The sequence below is a fragment of the Nannobrachium achirus genome, assembly GCF_963921795.1.
Source record: "Nannobrachium achirus genome assembly, chromosome: 15".
Lineage (NCBI taxonomy): Eukaryota > Metazoa > Chordata > Actinopteri > Myctophiformes > Myctophidae > Nannobrachium > Nannobrachium achirus.
Window position 1 is genome coordinate 61,400,054 of NC_137822.1, and position 22,865 is coordinate 61,422,918.

At 40.8% G+C, this 22,865-nt stretch overlaps 1 protein-coding gene across 1 annotated transcript in view; it reads left to right on the forward strand.

Moving 5' to 3' along the window:
* ttll11 (tubulin tyrosine ligase-like family, member 11) overlaps positions 1–22,865 on the forward strand; it is a 61,114-nt gene that overhangs the window by 34,096 nt on the left and 4,153 nt on the right. The window contains exons 5-9 of the mRNA XM_080743757.1: positions 8,778–8,891; positions 9,549–9,725; positions 12,829–13,113; positions 14,020–14,115; positions 15,605–15,714. Of these exons, the coding sequence (XP_080599883.1) occupies positions 8,778–8,891; positions 9,549–9,725; positions 12,829–13,113; positions 14,020–14,115; positions 15,605–15,714 (782 nt within the window). The remainder of the gene's footprint in view (positions 1–8,777; positions 8,892–9,548; positions 9,726–12,828; positions 13,114–14,019; positions 14,116–15,604; positions 15,715–22,865) is intronic.

Here is a 22,865-nt window from a genome sequence, read left to right on the forward strand (position 1 = left end):
ATTGTATTTCTCCATATCGCCCACCCCTAGTTGAGAGCTCTCCTGCTAGAATATTTTGTACAACCTTGCAAAGCAGAAGATACGGTGTCTGAAGAAAGGGTTACCTCTCTTTTTCTAAGATAATAAGCCTAATAGGTATTTTATTTAGTTTACAAAGCTGACTGTTCATACAGGAGACAAGAGGCATACTTTAAATCAGTAGTTCTCTCTCTTTTTTTCTTTTTCTTTTCCCATTTCAAGCCTCATACCTCTGAAAATGATCCCCTCTGTAAAGGTCCATCCATTTTGAACCCCCTCAAAAATAAATAGGCCTACATAACTAATAATATTAGTGGCATAGGGGATGATTGAGCTGTACATTTAGTAGTATGTGATACTGTGAGTGTCCTCTTTTTGCGGATTCAGAATATGGTCACCAGTGTTGTTTTTGACAGCAAATTTTGATTTAGTTTTAGTCATAGTCTTTTGAATAAAAATGTATTTTAGTTTTAGTCATAATTTAGTCACCTGAAGAGTTTTAGTTTTAGTCTAATTTTAGTCGACTAAATATCATAAGATGTATTTTGGCAGGCCTTAATGGCATCGTAATGACTGCTTTTACACTCGGTTGCACGCTGAAAATAGCAGATCTACAAGCTCACAACGGTGAGCTTGTAGATCTGCTATTTTCAGCGTACAACACCTGAGACCAACCAAACATAAAATGACTCTCTTCTCCACTAGTCCCTCCCTAACGTTTTAGTCTAGTTTTTATTTTGTTGACGAAATTGTCAATATATTTAGTCTTAGTTTTAGTCACCACAGCTTAGTTTTTGTTTAGTTTTTATTTAGTTTTCGTCAGTGGAAAAAAACGCAGTCGACAAACATTTTCGTCATAGTTTTAGTCGACAAAATCAACACTGATGGGTCACCCTAATAAAACCTAACCTAACCAGGACATACCGTATTGTTATAATAATAAATGCTTCAAAGAGCTGGTTTAGCAGATCTACGAGCTCACAACGTGTCTCATAGTATTTTGGGGCCTTCTCTTTGTCAGACTGTTGCTTCCCATGTCTATGGTACTCACATACCGTCCATCCAGTCAGGGGCGTCACACCAAATTCTGGGCCCTGGGTACAAGGATTCACTGCGGGCCCCCCATGAATGTTAACTATTGAAAAATAGCAGATATACAAGCTCACAGCGCGGCACCGAGTGCAGCGCTGCGAGCTTGTAGATCTGCTATTTTTGAAGAAAAAAAATCTCAAAATATTTCGTTTCAGGGACCCCCCCAGAAGCAGAATTTGAGTTACAAATGTTCGCTTAACACTTTGCTAGCCGAAATAGGCTTGTTGTAGATTAGCCGTGACATTTCTATTATTGTACCAGTAAGACTCCCTAATCGGGAGATAAGCGACCGTAGGTCGCTTATCTCCATAAATAGGGCAACAATTTGTTTTTCCAAAATCTTCCTGATCCATGTTGATGACATGAGTGTAGACATGCTGTGTAGTGATTTTCGTGATTTTAGGGCAAAATCTGTAGGAGCAGTGTCCAAAAATGTGTTTTTAAAAATCGGCCTGAAGGTGGCGCTATATGGGACAGATTCATGGTGATGGGATGAGTGTAGACATACTGTGTAGCGATTTGCGTGATTTTAGGGCAAAAACTGTAGGAGCAGTGTCCAAAAATGTGTTTTAAAAATCGGCCTCATGGTGGCGCTAGAAGAGGGCCATGTGAGAAATGAGGGGTGGGGTGTCCGCGTTGCCTTGGCGGACGAATAGGTACCGGCCCCGGCTCTCCCGGACCCTCCTAGCCCGAGTTACGGCATTTTCTGTGAGCTGCAGTGGAGGGGGTCCTCCACTGGGGGCGCCACCACTTTTGCATCCGTTCTGGAGCACCAGGAGTCGGTGGTCCCCGGGAATTCCCCGTGAGCAGCCCCGTTGGGGTGGTCATTTGGTCATTTTTGCACATTTGGTCATTTTTTACATCTGGGGGTCCCCCAGGGACCTGGGGGTCCCTGGAGCTACGGGGGTCCTTGGAGGTTGTAGTTTGGCAGCCAAGGAGCGTGTGTGCAAAATTTGGCATGGATCGGGGCAACGGTTGCGGAGATATGAGCAGGGCAATAGTGTGACGTGTGAGGTGTGACAGACAGACGGACAGACTGACTGACTGACTGACTGACTGACTGACTGACGGACTCACTCACAGTTTGTGCAGGTTTTGATAGTAAGTGCGACCTACGGTCGCAATTATGATCTGAGACATAATATTATGTTCATAAACATGAGCCCGCCACCCCTCTTTCTTGGACCGCGCCGTTGTTTTTTCTTTTTTTTCAATCCCCAAGGCGTTAGCTCACCGTGATTATCTGGATCTCCATTGGGATAGAGTGGCTGTTTTGGTCGAGGCGTCTTCTCCCTGTGCGTTTCGCGTGCGCGATCCGTTCACGTAAATGTCTGCTCAAATAATCCATGGATGACTCAAGAGTAGATATGAACAGTTTCGCTCGCATAGCCCGCAGCACTCCTGCTGTAGCACTCGTGTATAAACAGTAAATGAACGGCTGCTGGGAGCCTCTAGAAGGAATGGACCTGACGTCACTTCTACTTCATGTCAGACGAGCCATGCGCTATCGATGGACGAGTGGTGACTAGGGAAGGTTAGATGATCGCCGATTTTTGGATAAAAATCATTTATTTCGTTTTTAATGACAAAGTACGGTAAAAGACGGCGCGGCTGAGACTCAGATGTCCGGTATATTCCGGTTTTAATATTAAGGGGCTCCCTGTGACATAAAGATTTGCACACATTTTAACGACTTATCAAAAATAGCAGATCTACAAGCTTGCAGTGTGGCACCGAGTGCCGCGCTGTGAGCTTGTATATCTGCTATTTTTTCAATAGCTAAAGTTACAAGGGCCCCTCAGTCCCACTTTCCCCCCCCTTGTGACGCCCCTGCACCCAGTCCTTATTTAAAAGAGAATCATTCAGCCATGTTGATGCTATATTTAGGCGTAGAGACGGGAAGCCTAGGCCTGAGAGAGTGGAAGACATCTGATTTGAACCTGGCTCCTGGCCACTCACAAGGAGCATATGGTCTGTGTGAATGTACTAACTGGCTGAGCCACCAGGGACCACAGCACATCCCCACACACAAGCTATTTTAAGCTGAGCTACATTCTCCTTATAAAATTTGTTTGAGGATCCATGTCATTTAACCACTTAAAGGGTTCCCAGTTCCACCATGCTTTTCAAAATGTATATTTTATATAAATATTGGTCCATAATACGGTTTTATACAGGCTTTAGCCTAAACAACCACTCGGATATTGAAAATGTTCTGTCCGTCTCTAATTCCAATCCGTTTCAGATGCAATACCAAAATGCCCTTTGTTGGCAACGGGGCGCTGTCTTTGGGCTAAAGTTGGAATGATACAGAGAATATTAGAGAACCACGATGAGAACCATGTAGTGTCAATCGTAATCTTCTCTGTATCGTTCCAATTTTAGTACCACTTTACCTCATGGTTCCACCTCATATATATATCAATAGAATATAGCCTCCCAAAAAGTACCGCCCCCTTCTCTAGGGGGCCCAATAGGAAATGGGCCCTGGTGTGACCTCACACCTGTCCTCATTTCAGGAGAGAACCGTTCAGACACACTCACTTAGAAAATCACTGACAATCAAGCGAAACAAACACAAAGATCATAGCTCTTAATTCGCGCTTAAAGGGACTATGTCACCTTCAGGGTTACTGTCACCCTAAGAAATCATCTTAAAAACAAGTTAATATATTTTTTTATGTCATTGTGGGAATGCGCGATAAGCCAATCGAAATTAATTAATTGACTGTTACTTACTATACAGTATGTCTGTACTATGTACATTTTCTTCCCATCGCCCGCAGGGTCGCTCTCACAGCCCTCAGACACAACTTCTCTGCCAGGGCTACTGGGCTAGCACTAAAGCTAAAGACACAAATGTATATATAAATCTGTGCATATAAAAATTATATTTCCGGTGGTTACTGGTTGTTACTTCCCCATTGTTCATGTGAATATGCTTGTTTACGTTTAATTGTTGAAATGGAAAACACAATGTTTTCACAGAGAGGGGATGTTTCCTCGTCACCGGGCAGCTGCGCTCTAACTGCGGGGGGCTGGCCAACTTCCCCCCGCTGCCCGTAGCCCCCGCTAGCTCTGTCCTCACCCGCTGGTTGAGTCGCCTCGCACGGCGCCGCACACACACCCACAGGCAGGCACACACACACACACACACACACACACACACACACACACACAGCTGAGAGCTCTGGTTAATCGCGTTACTTAGAATGCGTTCTCCATAACGTTAAAAGTTTCAATATAAGGAACGGTGTTGTGGTAAGTAAGTGATTTGAAGAAGGATATAGCCTGTATATTGATGAAATGGAAATGCCGTGTTTATCAGCATTTCTCCAGACTGGGGCTGTCTGTCTGTCTCTACTCCTCCCCCCCCCGGACCCCGGGAGTGGAGGGGGATGGGGTCATTTGATTCAGACCGTTTTAAAAAAGACCACGTGACCTACTGCATCCTACTGTATCATACTATTATAATTTCATGGCGTGACAGCGGACCTTTAATAGGCGTAACGTTGTCCAAATCGATGTTTTTGTTTGTATATTGTTCATTGCGAGTGCAACCGACAGAGCGGGAGACTTAGAACCGATTATTTTCAGCCAGGAATACGTTTGCAGGGACACCTCACTGTGAAGAAAAAGACAACTTCCGGGAAAATTCAGCCCCACCTTCTAGAACAGGGTTTCCCAAACTGTTTTGTCTCAGGGCACCCCATAAATATTTGTTTAATCCGAGGCACCCCTACATTATAATTTTCACTCCTAGCACATTATATTTATAGCATATCGTCGTTGTCGGGTGGAAACCTTGTATGTCCAAAACCGCTCGTTTTGTATTTATCATCTATAAAATGTACTAAACTTGTGACAACAGCAGATCTACAAGCACATCGCGAGGCGTTGTATGCTTGTAGATCGGCTGTTTTCACTAGTTTTGTGCGACAGTCTTGTATGATGAAGCAGGGCTTTGCTTTACCAAAAGACGTATACATTTGAAACTTGGAGATACGAGGATTCTGCCCTAAAGTGACAATATTTTAGTGATTATGTTGCGAGGAAAACGTTGAGATAATAGCCATTTTGGTTAGAACTGACTGAAAATGTTGTACTTCAAGTTCAAAATGATACTACATATTTTTTCAAGTGTCCAAATACATATTATCAAATGATCTCGCGGCACCCCTGGACTGCCGTCATGGCACCCCAGGGTGCCCCGTCACCCACTTTGAAAACCCCTGTTCTAGAACTCTCTGCTTCATATCTTGACCAGGCTTTTCTCTTGGCAGATGAGTAAGCCTGGCTACGCGAGGCTCAGGGACGTGCTGGCCATTGGGAAAAGCGGGACAACTCCCGAGTGGCCGGTTCATTCCTGGCCGGTCCAGGCCAGCCATTAGGAAAAAAATAAAAATTAAATGTTGGCCTTCGTTACATTTTGGGGGCTGGGCGGCCAACAAAGTAAATCGTCACTGTCGGACAGAAACCTTGTATCTCCAAGTTTCAAATGTATACATTTTTTCGCAAAGCAAAGCCCTGCTTCATCATACAAGGCCATTGCACAAAAGTAGTGAAAACAGCAGATCTACAAGCACACAACGCCTCGCGGTACGAGGCGTTGTGTGCTTGTAGATCGGCTGTTTTCACTAGTTTAAATAATTTTTAAAATGATAAATACAAAACAAACGGTTTTGGACAAACAAGGTTTCCACCCGACAACGACGAAATATAACTCATGTACAGTAATTGGCCCAACTTGTCATGATCTGAAATGGTAAATCTTTGAGTAGCAGCAGCAGCAGTGCTATAGAGAGATCTCTCTCTCTACTCTTTTTCCCGGGCTGAATCAGGGGCCCAGCACGTCCCTGGCGAGGCTACCCCTCCCCTGACCTGCGTTGATCCACTTCTTAGCTGGACTCCAGCCACGCTTGGCACGCAAGCGGCAGGGCTTATTAGAGCAGGTGTCTTCCTGAGCCACGCGGCCGCGGGGTCGCTCAGCGGTCAGGGTCAAAGGTCGCCGCGGGAAGGCGGTTGGTCTTGACCTTGATGGCGTCGTGCCGTGCAGGCCTGTCACAATTATAACGCAATCCTCTAAGCGCAATTATTTGACATGATGGCAAATATTTTGACATAATCGTCGTAATCGTTTACATGTTGAAAAAGGTCCATATATTTTTCAAACATTTTCAAAAATAGTGGAAATGGCCGATCTACTAGCTTTTGAGCTTGTAGAGTGTCTATTTCCACTATCAATATCCTTTTTTTTTAAGTATAAAGTTGTCAAATATGTCTGCCACGTCTAGGGCTGTCACAATTATTACATAATTGTCTAATCGCGATTATTTGACATAATCACAATTTTTCATATTCATCATAATCGTTTCCATGTTGAAAAAATGTCATATATATTTTTAAGTAAGTCTGTAAGTAATCTTAAGTAATCTGCAAGCTCACATGTTGAGCTTGCAGATCGGCTATTTCCACTATCGATGTTCTTTTTTAAGTGTAAAGTTGTCAAATATGTAAGTAATCTCTTTGTATATTTAGGTTATGTGTCATATCTACCATGTGCAACTTCAAAGCCTAAAAGTCAAACAGAAATGTGACATATACACAATTAAATTGTTATTCGCAATTATATGACATTACATTACATTACAATTATGTAATTGTTATGTCCTAGAAACATTTTTTAAATTTGTTTTAACACATTTGTTTTAATTAATTCATCCACCTGCCAGGCTTTTTCAGCGTTTTTTTTTTACCTTATTTTCAATGGCTTCATGAATGCACCATTTGTCCACATGCAAACAGAAGCTCTCAGTCGCAGCAGACAATCGTCTTTTTGTTCACATGGAAATGTAAAAACACATTATTTTTATATTAAAGTTATTTATCATACTATATCTGCCCTGTGCCATTTTCTTTCCAAGTGTAAAAGGCAAATGGAAATTTTAAATGTATTCATTATGTTCCAACGTTCAATGCCAAACGCACAATTAAATCAAACCGTTAATCGCAATGATTCGAGTGACAATTAATCATCAACTTAAATAGGTGGTGCCATAGTTTTGTACTTTCTTTTCTGTTTTGTATGTGTCTATGGAGTTAACATTACTCTAACAGACCCCCAGGTGTGGTTATAATATGCAAATATGTCTTCCCGGTGTATTTTTGGTTACTTCCTGAAAGCTGAAAGCATCCGAAGTCAAAAGGCCCAATTGAAATACACTGACATAATGACATCATAAAATCATCCCCTCCCCTTTTTACCACACAACAACACTGAGTGTGGCTAACTTCAGCTGGGTCACCACCCAAAAAAATCTTCCTCCATGTATAATCATGATACCTGATGATTATAGGGGGGAAAAAAATCACAGTAACCCAACTTTAAATTTGTAACCGTGACAGGCCTACTTTATGTAACAACTTGGGGTGTAAAGATATAGTAACTGAATCGAAAAATCAATTTTAAAGAGGTGGTGCCATGATTTCCCCCCCTCTATAAAACATGATTATCAGGTATTATGATTAGACTAGGAGGAAGATTTTTTCCAAAAAAGTATACAGAAAGAGTTAGAATTGGGTTTTTATGTGGACACACCCCCAGTTCATTAGGTATGCATGGATGGCATGGTGGGTGGTGACCCAGCTGATATAGCCACACCCCACAGTGTTGGGTGAATGGTAAATAGGGGAGGAGTTGATTCTGTGATGTCATCTTATCTGTGTTTTTTAACTGACACTTTTCACCACAAGGTGGCAGCCTCCAAGAGAAAACAAACAAATACTAAGAGAATACATCATTTCTAAAAAAAACAAACACATAAGGGGGTCTAATGAAGTACTTTCAACCTCCTAGACACATGAAAAACAGAAAAAGTACAAAACTATGGCACCACCTCTTTAATTTGCAATGATCTACTATATGCAAAATAAAAATATCGTACCGTTTTGTATCGTTTTACAATGCAGACAATCGTATCGAATTGTTTTGCAGTGCAAATAATCGATTTTATGGAAACTAAGTATTTTGCCTCGTATTTAGCAATTTTAAGAGGGAAAATAAAAAAGAGGGCTCCAATTACTTTTTTTTACTAAATCCATTCCATATAGCTACTCTTGGTCTATCGATAAATGTGTGTAATCTCTGTGTTCATGTCAAGGTGCGGGTTTGTCCATATGTGTTGAAATATAATGACCATGTATTTGCTAGAGAATCACAGTGTTTACATATTTATATCCATAATAATAGATTTTCCCTTAAGAAATCTGCACTATTGACACGTTTCACACAGATTTAATGTATTTGCCAAATAGTTACTATATCGATTTTAAATAATTGAAACGATTGATTGATTATTTTATCAGACAAAAATGGAGAACAGTACAAGTATAGTCAATACAATTGAAATGTAGTACAGTACAAGTACAGTAAACACCCTGCCTAAAAGGAACATCCCAAATAAGACTTTTTACGGTCTTTTTTACGTTGGAAGCCCTCAATATTGTATCATATGAATCGTATCGTATCGCCATGAATGAACCAATATCGTCCATGTATCGTATCGTCAACCATGTATCGCGATGCGTATCGTAACGCTAATAAATGTATCGTTACACCCCTAGTAACAACGTAGCATTTCTCTCCGATTGTTCCGTTTCTGATCCAGATCCGCATGGTGAAGGAGTGCGACGCCACGCTGAAGCCCACCTTCATCGTGAAGCCCGACGGCGGCTCCCAGGGAGACGGCATCTACCTCATCCGCGACCCCAGTGACCTGAAGGTATATGGGACGATAAGCCATATTTAGGCCTAGAATTATTGAATGCTTTAACCAGTGAAAAATAGCAGATATACAAGCTCACAGCGCGGCACCGAGTGCCGCGCTGCGAGCTTGTAGATCTGCTATTTTTGAAAAGTCGTGAACATTTGAATTTTGACCCGATTCTATAAGTGTCTTTTGAATCCTTCTAAGATTTTTTGAAAAACCTTATGTTTCTATGTCAGCAATCTGGCTAGCCATCGTCAAAGAAAAGGTCCTTTTCACTTAACTGGAGCTCAATCAGTCTGTTCTTGAGAGACTACTATGTCAGTGGTTCTCAAACCTTTTCATGTGAAGGACCCCCAAAATGATATGTATTTGGCCGCGGACCCCCATCTCAAGATATTTCATTCCAGGGACCCCAAGAAGCTAAATTTTAGTTACAAATGTTCGCTTAAAGAATACATACATTCAAAGATTTGCCCGCGTTTTCACGACTTTTCAAAAATAGCAGATCTACAAGCTCGCAGCGCGGCACCGTGAGCTTGTAGATCTGCTATTTTTCAATGGCTAAAGCATAAAACAATTAAGGCCCCTCCACCTCCTTGGGCCCTAGTAACTCGGTCCCACTCCCCTCCCCCCTTCTGACGCCCCTGGTCCCATCCTCCCCACCTGTAGGTGGTGTCGGGGTCTCAGGCCAAGCAGGCGGTGGTCCAGGAGTACATCCACCGGCCGCTGCTCATCGACAAGCTCAAGTTCGACATCCGCCTCTACGTGCTCGTCAAGTCCCTGGAGCCGCTGGAGATCTACATTGCCAAGGAAGGACTGACGCGCTTCTGCACCGAGCCTTACCAGGTACGCCCACGTTGGCGCTTAGAAGTGACGGTTCACGTTCGAATAAAAGAAACATTGAAAAATATATTTTTTAAAAAGTCACAGAAAAATCCCTCAAGCATTAGAATGTCCTTCTAATTCCTTTTTTAAAACTTGTTTTCCATGTTTATTTTATTTGAAAGTGAAATATTCCTTTTAAAGCTAGAGAAATGGTCCACTGTCATACACTAGGATAAAATAGCTTTTGTTGAGCTGCAAATTCAGTACCACTTAAACCCTCTCTACTTGATAAAACTGACCTGTAAAGGGTGCATTTGGTATGCTCTTATTTCACTCTACACAAATCGATTAGCCAAAAATAACAGATCTAGCTTATAGATCGTCTATTTAAGCTATCCACGGCTGATAAGCTATCCACCGCGGTGTAGTCTTTCTAAGTCATGAAACTACAACATCACGTCATTACTCGCGGTGAAGAGCTATCCACCGCGAACCCCGACACATCTCTCTGTTTTTACTTTCAGACAGATCGGCCCATCACCCCGTTCACTGATTGGTCGATCTAGACCAGTCAGTCACAGTGATAGGACTTCACCGTGACTGACTATGATGGCCTCCACTTATTTTCTCACTTTAGGTGGATAGCTTATCACCTAAAACTTGCGGTGATAGGCGCTTCACCGCAGACTCTGATAATAAGTTGAGTCTCAACCTGAGGTTCTGTGACCATCCTCTGGGAAGGATGGTTTGATGATTGATTTGACCTCTATGGACCCTTTATAAAAGATTTAGACCCCATGTCCCTCGCAAAAATGCCAGCAAAATGTTTGACAGCCAGGGTAATTTTCAGTCTCATTCCTTTACTATACACTACACTATAAAGGCAAAAATTACTCCCACAAAAATCTGCTTTAAGTGGGATGTGAGGGGTCAAACTAGGGGTTTTTAATTATTCTGAATCCATTGCAAGCATTTGTTTTGCACGAAAAACATTCCTTGGACTAAGAATGGCCAACAAAACTATGGTTTAGTGATGAGTCATCAATTTCACAGTCTTTTGGGGTCTGTTCCTTGGGCTTTTGGGGCCCAAGGAATGTTTTTCATGCAAAACAAATGCTTCCAATGGATTCAGAATAATTAAAAAACCCTATTTTGACCCCTCATATCCCACTTAAAGCAAATTTTTTGGGAGTATTTTTTGCCTTTATAGTGTAGTGTATAGTAAAGGAATGAGACTGAAAATTACCCTGGCTGTCAAACATTTTGCTGGCATTTTTGCGAGGGACATGGGATCTAAATCTTTTATAAAGGGTCCATAGAGGTCAAATCAATCATCAAACCATCCTTCCCAGAGGATGGTCACAGAACCTCAGGTTGAGATTCAACTATAAGGGCTTTAGAGTCCGTTTGGTTCTTACCGATAGCTGGGGTACTCCTGCACAGGTGATTTGCATTTGTATACAGGACAGTTGGCCACTCATCTACATTACAGTGTTAGGCAAGAAGCAGTGACCTCCACCTATGTAACCTATGGCCTTACATTATTACAAAGGAGTGTCAGTGACCAGAGTCTGCAACGCATACCTGAGGATTTGAGAGGGGGTGCTTTTGTGTAATGGAAACTGCAGATATTTTGGGTGCTGGGCCATGCGAGGCCAAAGGGGCCGGTGTGGTGTGGTGTGGTGTGGGGAATGCATCCACACAATACACACACATGCTGGGACTGTGTGTTATGTAACATATCTCCGTCGTTCCATGCGCTTTTTCTCTTGCATTTATTATATATTTCTTGCCGATTTTATGTGTTTGATATTTGCGATGCATTTGAATGGAAACCCAACTTCAGACCGCTGTAGAACATACCAAAACACACACACACACACACACACACACATCAATAATTGGCCAATGTGGCACCTTTCTTCATTTAGTGGAATTTTGTCTTCGTTTAAGCATTAAACCTGAGACTAATAACAGTCGAAGTCCATATTTTAATTGTTTTGAATATATATATATATATATATATATATATATATATATATATATATATATATATATATATAATTATTTTTTACCAGACTAAACCACAAACTAGTCATTTTAATCTGTTCAATTTTGTTCAATTGTCTGTTTTAATGTTATCTGCTCCTTTTGTCTGCTGAATATTGCTTGTACGGACTTATACTGTTGTTCCACAAACTGTTGGAGATATACTTTCCATAAGTATTATGTCTTATAATTCCTAATATACATGAGTTAACTCATTTAGTGCCACCCTATCACCACTAGAGGGCGCCCAGTGGCCATAGAATAATAGAGATATGCTGGTAATGCATGCCCAAGCCCTGGAGCCATGACTTGCCAGAACACTTTCCTTTGTGCATGTACAGGAAGAGAATGAAGTTAGCTTGAAGTTAGCTATTGGCTACCAAGCATTTTAGAAGATCTATTTTCGGCAATTTAGCCACGATTAAACCTTGCACACCTCATGCATGGGAAAAAAACAGAGAAGAATGAGCTCTAAAAAATCCAATGCAATCCTGGATTGCATTGGAGTGGATTTGTGCAGTTTGTTCACAGCTTTCAAACAAAAAAATCTGATTGGAAATCCGTTCAGGCATTCTTGAGATAATAGCCATTATGTTTTACATGTTATGTAAACAAAAATGGCTGCCCTGTATGTTAGATGGGGTTGTATGGGGGTGGAACATGCAAAATCGCGATTGAAATCATGTTCACTAGATTTGATGGGGTCCAAAAAAAAAAAAAAAAAAAAAAGATTTTCTAATTTTTTATTTTTTTTTTATATCCCGAACTAGTTCGGGATAGGCACTCTGGGATGCGATAATAATCCCGAACTAGTTCGGGATAGGCACTCAATGAGTTAAGTAAAAAAAAATCTAATTCAACAAAATGTTGGGGGAGTGCATTAAGAATGTAACAGATTAAAAACTTCTAGTTTGTGGTTTACAGTCTGGTAAATAAAACAAATAAAAAAACTATATTCAAAGTTTTAAAATATGGACTTGTTTTCTGTTTTTCATCTTGTTTTCTGTTTTCTGTTTTTCATCTGAGGTACTCATTTGTCCTTATACTAAAGGCTATTCGTATTCTCTTCACGCAGGAGCCCAGCCAGAAGAACCTAAGCCATGTCTTCATGCACCTGACCAACTACTCCCTCAACGTCCACAGTGGCAACTTTGTCCACTCGGACAGCCTGAACACGGGCAGCAAGCGCACCTTCTCCAGCGTGCTGTACCGGCTGGCCTCCAAAGGCGTGGACATCAAGAAGGTGTGGTCGGACATCATCTCCCTGGTCATTAAGACCGTCATCGCCCTGGTGCCTGAACTCAAAGTGCACTACCAAGCCGACATACCCCCCGGGAAACCAGGACCGTCATGCTTCCAGGTAGGGCAACGGTAGCTCTGGTCCATATCGTTAGTGGAGTTCTCCCTAACGCTATGTTCCTCTACCTCCGTATTCCTTGCCAAAACTGGAAAACCCTGCCGTCTGGTCCGAAAATAACAAAAACTGTTTCCACCCCTCACCAAACCAAAGGTATCAGTGGACAGTTGAAAGCTTACTCTTACACTTAGTGGACGCGGTCTGAGCCCCCCACCACACGATTAAAATACATTTCTAGGGCAAAATGAAAAATATTCTACCGGATGGAGACTCCATTTCTTCTAGTCCCCCACCCTGACAAGCACTAAGAGTTGAGGAATTACATTTTGTGAAACACGGTTCAAGTAACAGTCCAGAATTCAAAATATACTTGGCTAAAAATACAAAATGGACTTAAAGTAGAAAGTATTCGTTAGGCACAATGTCCCGTTTCGCAACTTTTCAAATGTATAAAATGTATTCAGACATTTTTGAAAATAGCAGAACCACATGCTCACAATGCGTCTCGAATCGATGCTCTGTGAGCTTGTAGATCGACTGTTTTCAAAGCCCAAATTGAATGGTTAATGTATATTTTGTAATAATAATCAAAATCTACAAAGTAACTAGTAACTAAATAGTGGAGAAAAAGTACAATATTTACTTCTATGCCTTGCAGTGGAGTAGAAGTAAAAGTATTGAGGGTGGTCTTACAGATGATGCCAATTAAGGGAAATTCTACAAGTCCTAATAAAATGTGTAATTGTGTCAAAATGTATCTGAAAGACAAACACATTTTTAAATCTGACAACTGTAAAATGTGCTAAATTAAAGAATGCTCTCTCTCTCTATCTCTCTCTCTCTCTCTCTCTCTCTCTCTCTCTCTCTCCCTCTCTCTCTCTCTCATTCATTGATCATTTGTATCGTCAGATCCTAGGATTTGACATCCTCCTCATGAAGAACCTGAAGCCAGTATTACTGGAGGTGAACGCCAACCCCAGCATGAAGATAGAGCATGAACAGGAGGTGAGACCTGCAACACTACAGAGCAGGGGTAGCCCCTAGGGGGACCTCAGAGTTACTTCAGGGGGTCCTCCAAATCTACCTCCAAACCACTTGAACCCTAGCATTCATATTCTGAGAACTTTAGCCAAAAATAGCAGATTGAGCTTGTAGATTGGCTATTTTTGTCAAGAGGTTTGGAGTAGAGAGGAAAAAGAGCAGGCTAAGTACAGAGTGAAAGGTCTTTTCTATTAAGTATTGACGTGATTAAACATCTGAAAACACAAATTGACGTGAATCCAAAATACCCTGATGATTGTGCTGTCAAACGATGAAACTACAAGAATCTATGAACAGGTTTTTGCTTCATCTCTCTCTCAACTAAGGGGTCCTTGGCCTGAAAAAACTTGAAGATCCCTATAATAGAGCACTGGTTCTCAAACCTTTCAGGCTGTGACCCCCAAAACAATGATAAACTGGGGACCCCCCCCCTCCCCCCCACCCTGACAAGCACTAAGAGTTGAGGCATTACATTTTGTATAACACAGTTCTATTGTGAAAATAGCTATTTTCACAATTTCTGCCTCTAATATTTTGACAATTTGGCCCATGTTTAATTTGCCTTTTCAGAGGTATTAAAAAGTCCTTAAATCGCCACTTTAGAAATGTGCATAAACCCTCCAAACACTTAAACTTTATGTTGGTTTGTTTGCTGTTGAGAGAGAAAACAATGTTGCACATTAACTCATTCGTAGTTTACGGCCGTAGAGCCCGGAGATTTCTCTATGTCTTTCACTGCCGGCTTCTCCTACCTGTTAACATGGGCGCTCATCCAGTTCCCATCGTGCGTGATCGGACACTGCTATGCATCGTGTGTTCGCGTATTCCATCAGCTTCTCAAATCCGTTGAAATTTTTTCAATTGATCAATCCGTTCTCCATCTGTAAGCCGCAGAGTTTATACAGAAAGCTAACGGGCCAAAATAGACGACGGACCATCAGCTTCCGGTTCACGGGCTCAATGATAAGTGGTCCGCTCAATAATGTGTCCGTGTAGAAACCGATCACGGAGCATTAGTTCCGGCCTATTTTAGTTCCGCTTCGATAAAAAAAAATGTTTTAATTAAAGCTTATTAAATCTCCGGGTTCTACGGGCATGGCAGAGAAGGGGTACAAAGGGGTATTTTTTTGGCAGCAAAATTGTTAAGCTAATCATCTGGGGACACCCAAAATAATTGTTATTATTGACCATTTTATACATTAACTCATTGACTGCTTCATTAAACTTCATTATTGAGGGTTCTCTGCCACGCCTTTTTAGTTTTTCTAAGAAATGACATAAAAAAAAAGACTGTATCAAGTATGTATATTATAAGTACGTTTTACTAATAGAGTGTTTAAATGTTACTGGATATGCAGCTCGGCAAATAAAAGGTGAATTGATCCCAGTGCATGACAGAGGATATTTCTTTTTTCACGATAACCGATAATACCGATTACCGTCCCATCCCTAGGTGGCTCCCGGGGTGTATGAGTACGTCCCCAGTCCCGTGGACGAGGAGGTGAAAGTGGGAGTGATCAGAGACACGCTGCGCCTCATGGACCCACACAAGAAACTACCAGCGTAAGTTTATGTGCTATTTTTCCCCTTTACACCAACCTTTGCCAAAAATAGCCGATCTACGAGCTCACAACGCCTCGCAGCGGCGTTGTGAGCTCGTAGATCGGCTATGTTTGGCTAAAGTTCTCAGAATATGGACGCTAGGGTTCAAATGGTTAATATAAAAAAGGAGAAAAAAAGGTTTCTATCACACAAAGATTTGGAGGACCCCCTGTAGTAACTCTGAGGACACCCTAGGGGTCCCGGACCCCCTGTTTGAAGACCCCTGGTCTAACCACTAGGTCACTGAGCTGAGATCCAGTGTGTGGGTTTTCTGTCTCGGCTGGTTTTCCCTTTTTGAGACGATCACCCGGCCATCAAAATGCAGAGAACCGTCGTCTTCTTGGAAATATAATTACTTCCTAACTCCCACAACCCACACTCTTCTATTATTGTTGCACTTCTCTGCAGATTGGATTGTCAGAATCATGCAGTATCATTATTTAGCATAATTATGGTTGCTCTCTGGGCGGAAATATTGTACCTCCATATTTCAACTTTTCATGTTTTCGTCAAATTACATAACACTACAGAACACTACAGTACGTGTTTTGAGCTTGTACATTGGCTGTAGATCAAAAATGGAGATTTTAGCTATTTTAAAAAATATATTTTTTACCAATTTGAGAAGTATTAACAAGAGCTTTTGACTAAATGATAACTGTTCCATTGGAACACAGATATTGATGGATGAATTGGACTACTTACTATACTCTGTTGAACTAATGAATTGGAGGCCCTTAATCTTGAGTGTATTTTTGAATACTCCACAGCAGTGTTTCTCAAAGTGGATTCCAGGAACTCTGTGGGTTCCTTTAGGACTACTAAATTGATCAATACAAGTCTGTAACTCTGACAGTGTACATTTGGAACCAAATGAACGTGTCAAGAGTTAAGGGGAGACCTGGAAATGTGAAAGTTTGAGAAATACTGCTCCACAGCTTTCCCTGTTGCACCACCTTGTGGCCGCAATGTACATTTGTTTTCTGTTTAAAAGGCACTTTGTAGCTTTTTATTATAGTACTTTGTTTTGTACCTTGGCTTGTATCTGGCAGTACTGCTAACAGTATTGTCATATTTTCCTTTACACCATCACAATTGGCAAACTTGACATAACTATCTTTGCCCGTGCCTTTCTGTGTCAATACCAGCTTGGTGGTCTTACAATGTAGAACGCCATGAGATTGGGAGGTCGTGGCTCAACCCCTGGCCATGTAACACCAAAGTCTATAAAAATGGTACCCAATGCCTCAACTAATAGAGGTGGTTACAAAAGGTTTTATGAACTTAATGACTCTACAAATACTTAAATTGAAAAAGGGAGGGAAAGAAGACATAAACGAACCAATGTTAATCCTTTACAGCAGTGTTGATTCCGTCGACTAACACCATGACAAAAAATCTCTTGTTATGATACATTGTTATTCAAGAACCTTTTTTCAAACCTGCATTACATGTCTTGTTATTTGTATGTTGGAACAATAAAAACTGTTAAAGATTAAAAAAAAAAAAAAAAATCTCTTGTCGGCTAGGAATAAAAACTATGATGACTAAAACTGTGACTATGAAGAGAAGCAACCCGCACTCACTTGTTTATTTAACTGATTGAGTGCCCGGGCCAAAAGAGTGACAGAAACATCTGTATAGGCCTTCGCTGTAGCTTCCGTCGACACTGCCCGTAGTGCCTTGTGATTTCACTACAGCCACTGTTATGTATGACAAGAGGAGGAAGTTAGCTAACACTTAGCCATTAGCTTTTTATTTTTTAGAAGCCCGATCTGAAGCTATTTTAGTCGCAAAAAAACGTTGTCTTTGGTCTGGGAACACAATTCAGAGAAAATGCTCTCTAAAGATGTGTCTTTGTATTGGATTCGGCGGCGCGATGCGGCGGCGTTGCCCGATTACGGGCCATGGATGGCCGAGTCTCGGCCCGGGGCATGAATGGACATTTAGACCGGGGCTTCGTTGAGGCCTCCGATTAATTAATTCATTTTATTAAATATCCCGGACTAGATCGGGATAGGCACCCCGGAATACGTCGCGCCGCCGACAGTATAGATTGAGTTTTTTTGGGGGGGCTCTAAACTTTATTTTAAACCATTTTCAATGGATTAAATCGTCGGACCATCTAGCGTCTCTCGTTGGAAAGCGCTGGACGAGCCAGGACCACCCACGTTGGTCCAAGCAGCTCAGGGTAAGTAAAATAGCAAAAAAAACATTGTATTGGATGAAATAAAGCCGAACTTGTTCGGGATAGGCACAAGAAGGGTTAAGAGTCTTTTTAATGTCGAAACAGCAACAGCAGTAGTCAGGACAACAGGCGCGTTTTGGCCCTTAGGCCTTCATCAGTGTTACTGAGTAACATGCAGCGGAAGTGACGTATAAATACTGTAGATCACATGGTATTGTTGATTATGTATAATACAATACAGCTGTGTCTCTTTATTAAATGACAATACTAGATAGAAAAATAAAATAAAAAACATTCAATGTTTTAGAAATAAAAAATAACAATTCCTACAGAGACACTAAGACACACAAATACAATTATAGAAAACAATTTAGCATTAATTCTTCGTTTAAACCTTTAGGGAACTCTGTTCATGTAGTGGATCCAAAATGCCTCTCTTTGTAATAGCCAGAGATGGGAAGTAACGAAGTACAAATACTTCGTTACTGTAACGAAGTACATTTTTCAGTACTTTGTACTTTACTGAGTATTTATTTTTCTAAGTACTTTTTACTTTTATCCGTTACATTTTAACACAAGTATCTGTACTTTTACTTCGTTACATTTTCAAAACAGGCTCGCTACTTTGGTTTTAAATGAATGTTGCGCCGCTGCACGGCAGATGAAACAAAACAATAAAATACTCAAGTAGAAATACAGCTTCAAGGAACGCCTGCATGTTATGCTATGTTCAGTCGTAGGACGGTGGTGTGCATCGTAAATAGCAGACCTACAAGCTCACAGCGCAGCTAACCGCGACGCATTGTGAATTTGTAAGTCTGCTGACACCAAGACCACATGTAACGTCTCACAGCCAATCAATGACTCCTATTTCACGCACCCCTCTCTGTGATTGGATGGGATACTGCCTGGCTGTTGTTTATAATCACAGCGTGCAGAAAGTTGGATGAACAGTGGTCATTTATTAAGTTTCTGTTGGGAAATAAAAGCTAATAATCTGATTTAGGAACGCTGTATCTGCCTTTGATTACAATGGCAGCACTGATAAGTTTAACACCAACAAATAGGTTCAGTGGCGATTTATGGAATACAAGGCAGAAGGAGATGTGATGAAGGCTTACACACGCTGTTTCTACAATGGTAAGCTAAAGGCAGTCCTTAAAGTGGTTTGTTTAAGCCATTGGTTCTCAAAGTGGGGTCCGGGGACCTACAGGCGTCCTTGAGGGAGTTCCAACCCAGGGGGTCCCCAGCTAAATGATAGTTAGGAACCAAATGGACCCTTAATGCACCCCCATGCAGCTAAATGCTAGTTTGAAGACAAGTGGACCATGGGTCTGTAACTCTCACAGTGTACACTCTCAGAGTTAAATTAACATTGATTCTATCCAATAAATGGGGGTCCGTAGCCTAATGCATGTCAAACTGAGGGTCCTTGGAATTAAAATGGTTGAGAATCACTGCTAGAGCAGTGATGCATGGTGGTTCATGGGCTAATAAGTGTCATTTTGGGGGTCCTTGACTTGAAAAAGTGGTGTAACTTGTTGGGTGCTGGTGCTTCGCTTGTTTATCCTTGGAACCAGACAGTCTTGTATCGAGGCTGGCTATGGATTGTTATGAGTAAAACATGATTTTATTTATGTTTTAATGGGAGAACGGATGCTGGTCGTTCTCAGCAAGAGTATGTCAGTGACAGAGGTTGGTTGTTTGCATCGAGAGGCGGCCGACGTCACAAGTGAATGCTTGAAATCAACAATACATCTATTTCTTATATATGCCTACAGTACAGTACATTATACATTTGGCCATTGCTTAGAAAGTACCAGTCATTTGGATATAAAGCTATTAAGTAGTTTTTCTTTATTTTGTTTGTAGGAATACTTTTGCCTTCTTTGTGTACTGTGCCTGTCTATGAATAGGATGGGGAACTGGGTAAGGTGTACACTAACTACTGCATTTTAACATCATATGGTGGTACTTGGAGAGACAAATATTTTCTGAGTGGTACTGGTAAAAAAAAATAAGGTTGAGAACCTGATCAAACCTATTACATTTTCTGAACATGCAGTAGTTTGTGTGAATTACAGTATCTGTACAAGTGGACTATTGTGTTATCCAGTATGTGAATCTTTAAAATTAGATATTTTATGATAAAACTGTTAACAGTCATCATACATCGAGTAACTGAAAGTAACTAGTATAGTTACTTTTTAAATTGCAGTTATCGGATTACGTTACTGACTAAAAAAATGGGATCGTAGGATATTGTATAGGCCTATATATTTTTGCCAGACCCATGAAATGGGTAGGCCTACATAAGCAAATGTCGGTCTGTCCGGGTTTTCTATATAAAGGGTATATATGATGATGACATGATGATGACATGCCTACAAAAGGCATGATGTCATAAATGATGATGACAGACAGGGGGTCTGGCACAACCAGGTTGACCTGGTCTAGTTTATATAAGTGGTATGGTACTCAGTCTAAAAAAGTAGAAAACCTTTGTGTTTGGTGGGGATCTTTTAACTCTAATATCGTTAATATCGTTCAAATTCTATTGGCTTTGCACAGAAACATACGGTAAAAATACTTTTACTTTAAAAGTACTTTTCAAAGCCTGTACTTTTTACTTTTTACTTGAGTAATTATTTGAATTGAGTACTTTTACTTTTACCAAAGTCGTTTTTTTCACAAGTACTTTTACTTTTACTTAAGTACAGAATGCGAGTACTTTTCCCATCTCTGGTAATAGCAACCGGTCTCTGTCTCCTCCTCTCTTAAGGGGTTTAACTAATTCTGTACCTTGGAACTTCAATGTACAAATATCATGTCTTGTGTCATTAAAATGTCGAGCTATAGGGGATTTTTCAACTTTGGTTCTGATATTACTTTTATGTTCTGTGATTCTAAAAATACTCTTAAATGAACAAGTGAGTGCGGGTTGCTTTTCTTCATACATTTCCCTAGTTCCGCACCCAAGAGATGCAGAAATACGGCGAGTCTGCAACGAGTGAGCGAACCAGTTCTTTGAAGTAAAACTGTGACTAAACATGCTGACAATTTCGTCAACAAATAAAAACTAGACAAATGTTTTGGAGGGACTAGTGGAGAAGAGATCCAGTAGAACTGAGACAAGTCATCGAGCGTGGGTTTCACAGACCGAAAATAAATGATCTACTTGTAGATCAGCTATTTCAATGCCATCACGACAGCCAAAAATACAGAACATTTTAGTTGACTAAATCAACTATAGATTTAGTCAACTAAAATGTACAATCTTAGTAAAATCCTAGTAAAATCTTAATGATAATTTGTAAACCAAAAGTAAAACGTTTCAGGTGACTAAAATATTTTGTTATTCCTGCCTCCTATTCTGCACATTTATGTGATGTGTATCTGGCAGTCAGTGGTGTAAAGTAACTAAGTACAATTTTTAGGTATTTGTACTGAGTATTTCCAATAATTTTACTTCTACTCCACTACATCTCTGATCCAAATATTGTACTTTTACTCCACTACATTTATTTGAAAACTATAGTTACTAGTTATTTTGCCGATATATAAATTATAATATTATAAAACATTCATAAACCATGACTTTAGCTCTATTTTATTGTGAGCTTGTAGATTTGCTATTTTCAAACATTTTGTGCTTAGTATGAAACAGTACATACTACATTTTGAATTCCAGACTTTTACTTGTAACAGAGTATTTCTATATTGATACTTTTACAGTGTAAATGTAAAATATGTGAGTACTTTTCCCACCGCAACTGGCAGTGCATAACTTTCAGTCATGTCAGTTTGCGCTATATCTGATTTATCCCATGTTGTTTGGAGCCTCTGTGTACATCAGCTGATGTGCTGTGGACTCATTAGTTTGACCTCATGCTCTTATAGACCTCAACGCCTGCAGGCTATTACTCAGTGCCCCCCCCCCCCCCCCACACACACACACAATAGATCTCATACAGCCGCCAATGCTTATCAATCATTATCTCTGACCTTGACTTATTTTTGACGGCTTGTGTGTGTGTGTGTGTGCTTCCGCACACACACACACACACACACACACACACACACACACACACACACACACACACACACACACACACAGGCACGTGCACACATAGACATCAAAGGGGGTTTGAGCCCCTGCCTCTATATATGTCTCTATATATATGTCTATAGAAAGTGTCCTCTCCAGACCATGAATGCAGTTTTTACTATGGTGAAAGAAATGCAAATGCCCCTCTTTCCATGCCATACCTGAAGGCAGCATTCAAGAGAACTGCCTTGTCCAAACTCTCCTGAACTTGAATGCAGCATCTTATGTTGAAAGCATTGCCCTCACTGTGTAGAAATACATGCCGTTACGCCACATCTCCAGTATTGCCTTTTTTTATGCTTTAGTGTGGTATCAAGTACTGAAAATAGCCGAATACTGAAAATAGCCGGCCTCCAAGCTCACAACGCATCGAGTTGCGTTGCGTTGAGTTGAGTTGAGTCAAGTTATATTATTTCCATTCAAGTTTATACTTTATAAACGTTAAGGATGTCCATAATTACAACACCAGAGGCAGCGCCACAGATCACGTTCAACCCAGAGTCAAATCCAACAAAGGGTCAAACTCGTTCTTTTGCTATACCACCAAAATGTGAAACGCCTTACCGAAGGCCATAAAGGAGTGTTGATCCCTAGCATCCTTTAAAATCGCCCTGAAAAAAGACTTACAGGCGGCAGCCGTTCGCAACTGGTAAAAACAAACCTAGCCCAGCCCTACCCTTTCCTGACCATTCTTTGTATATACTTACTGTTTGTATACACTTACTGTTTTTTGTTTATTCTTTCTTTTTTTTCTGACTATATCTACTGCATAGTACTGTGTTCTATTCGTCTGTCATTCAATGTTATATGAGATAC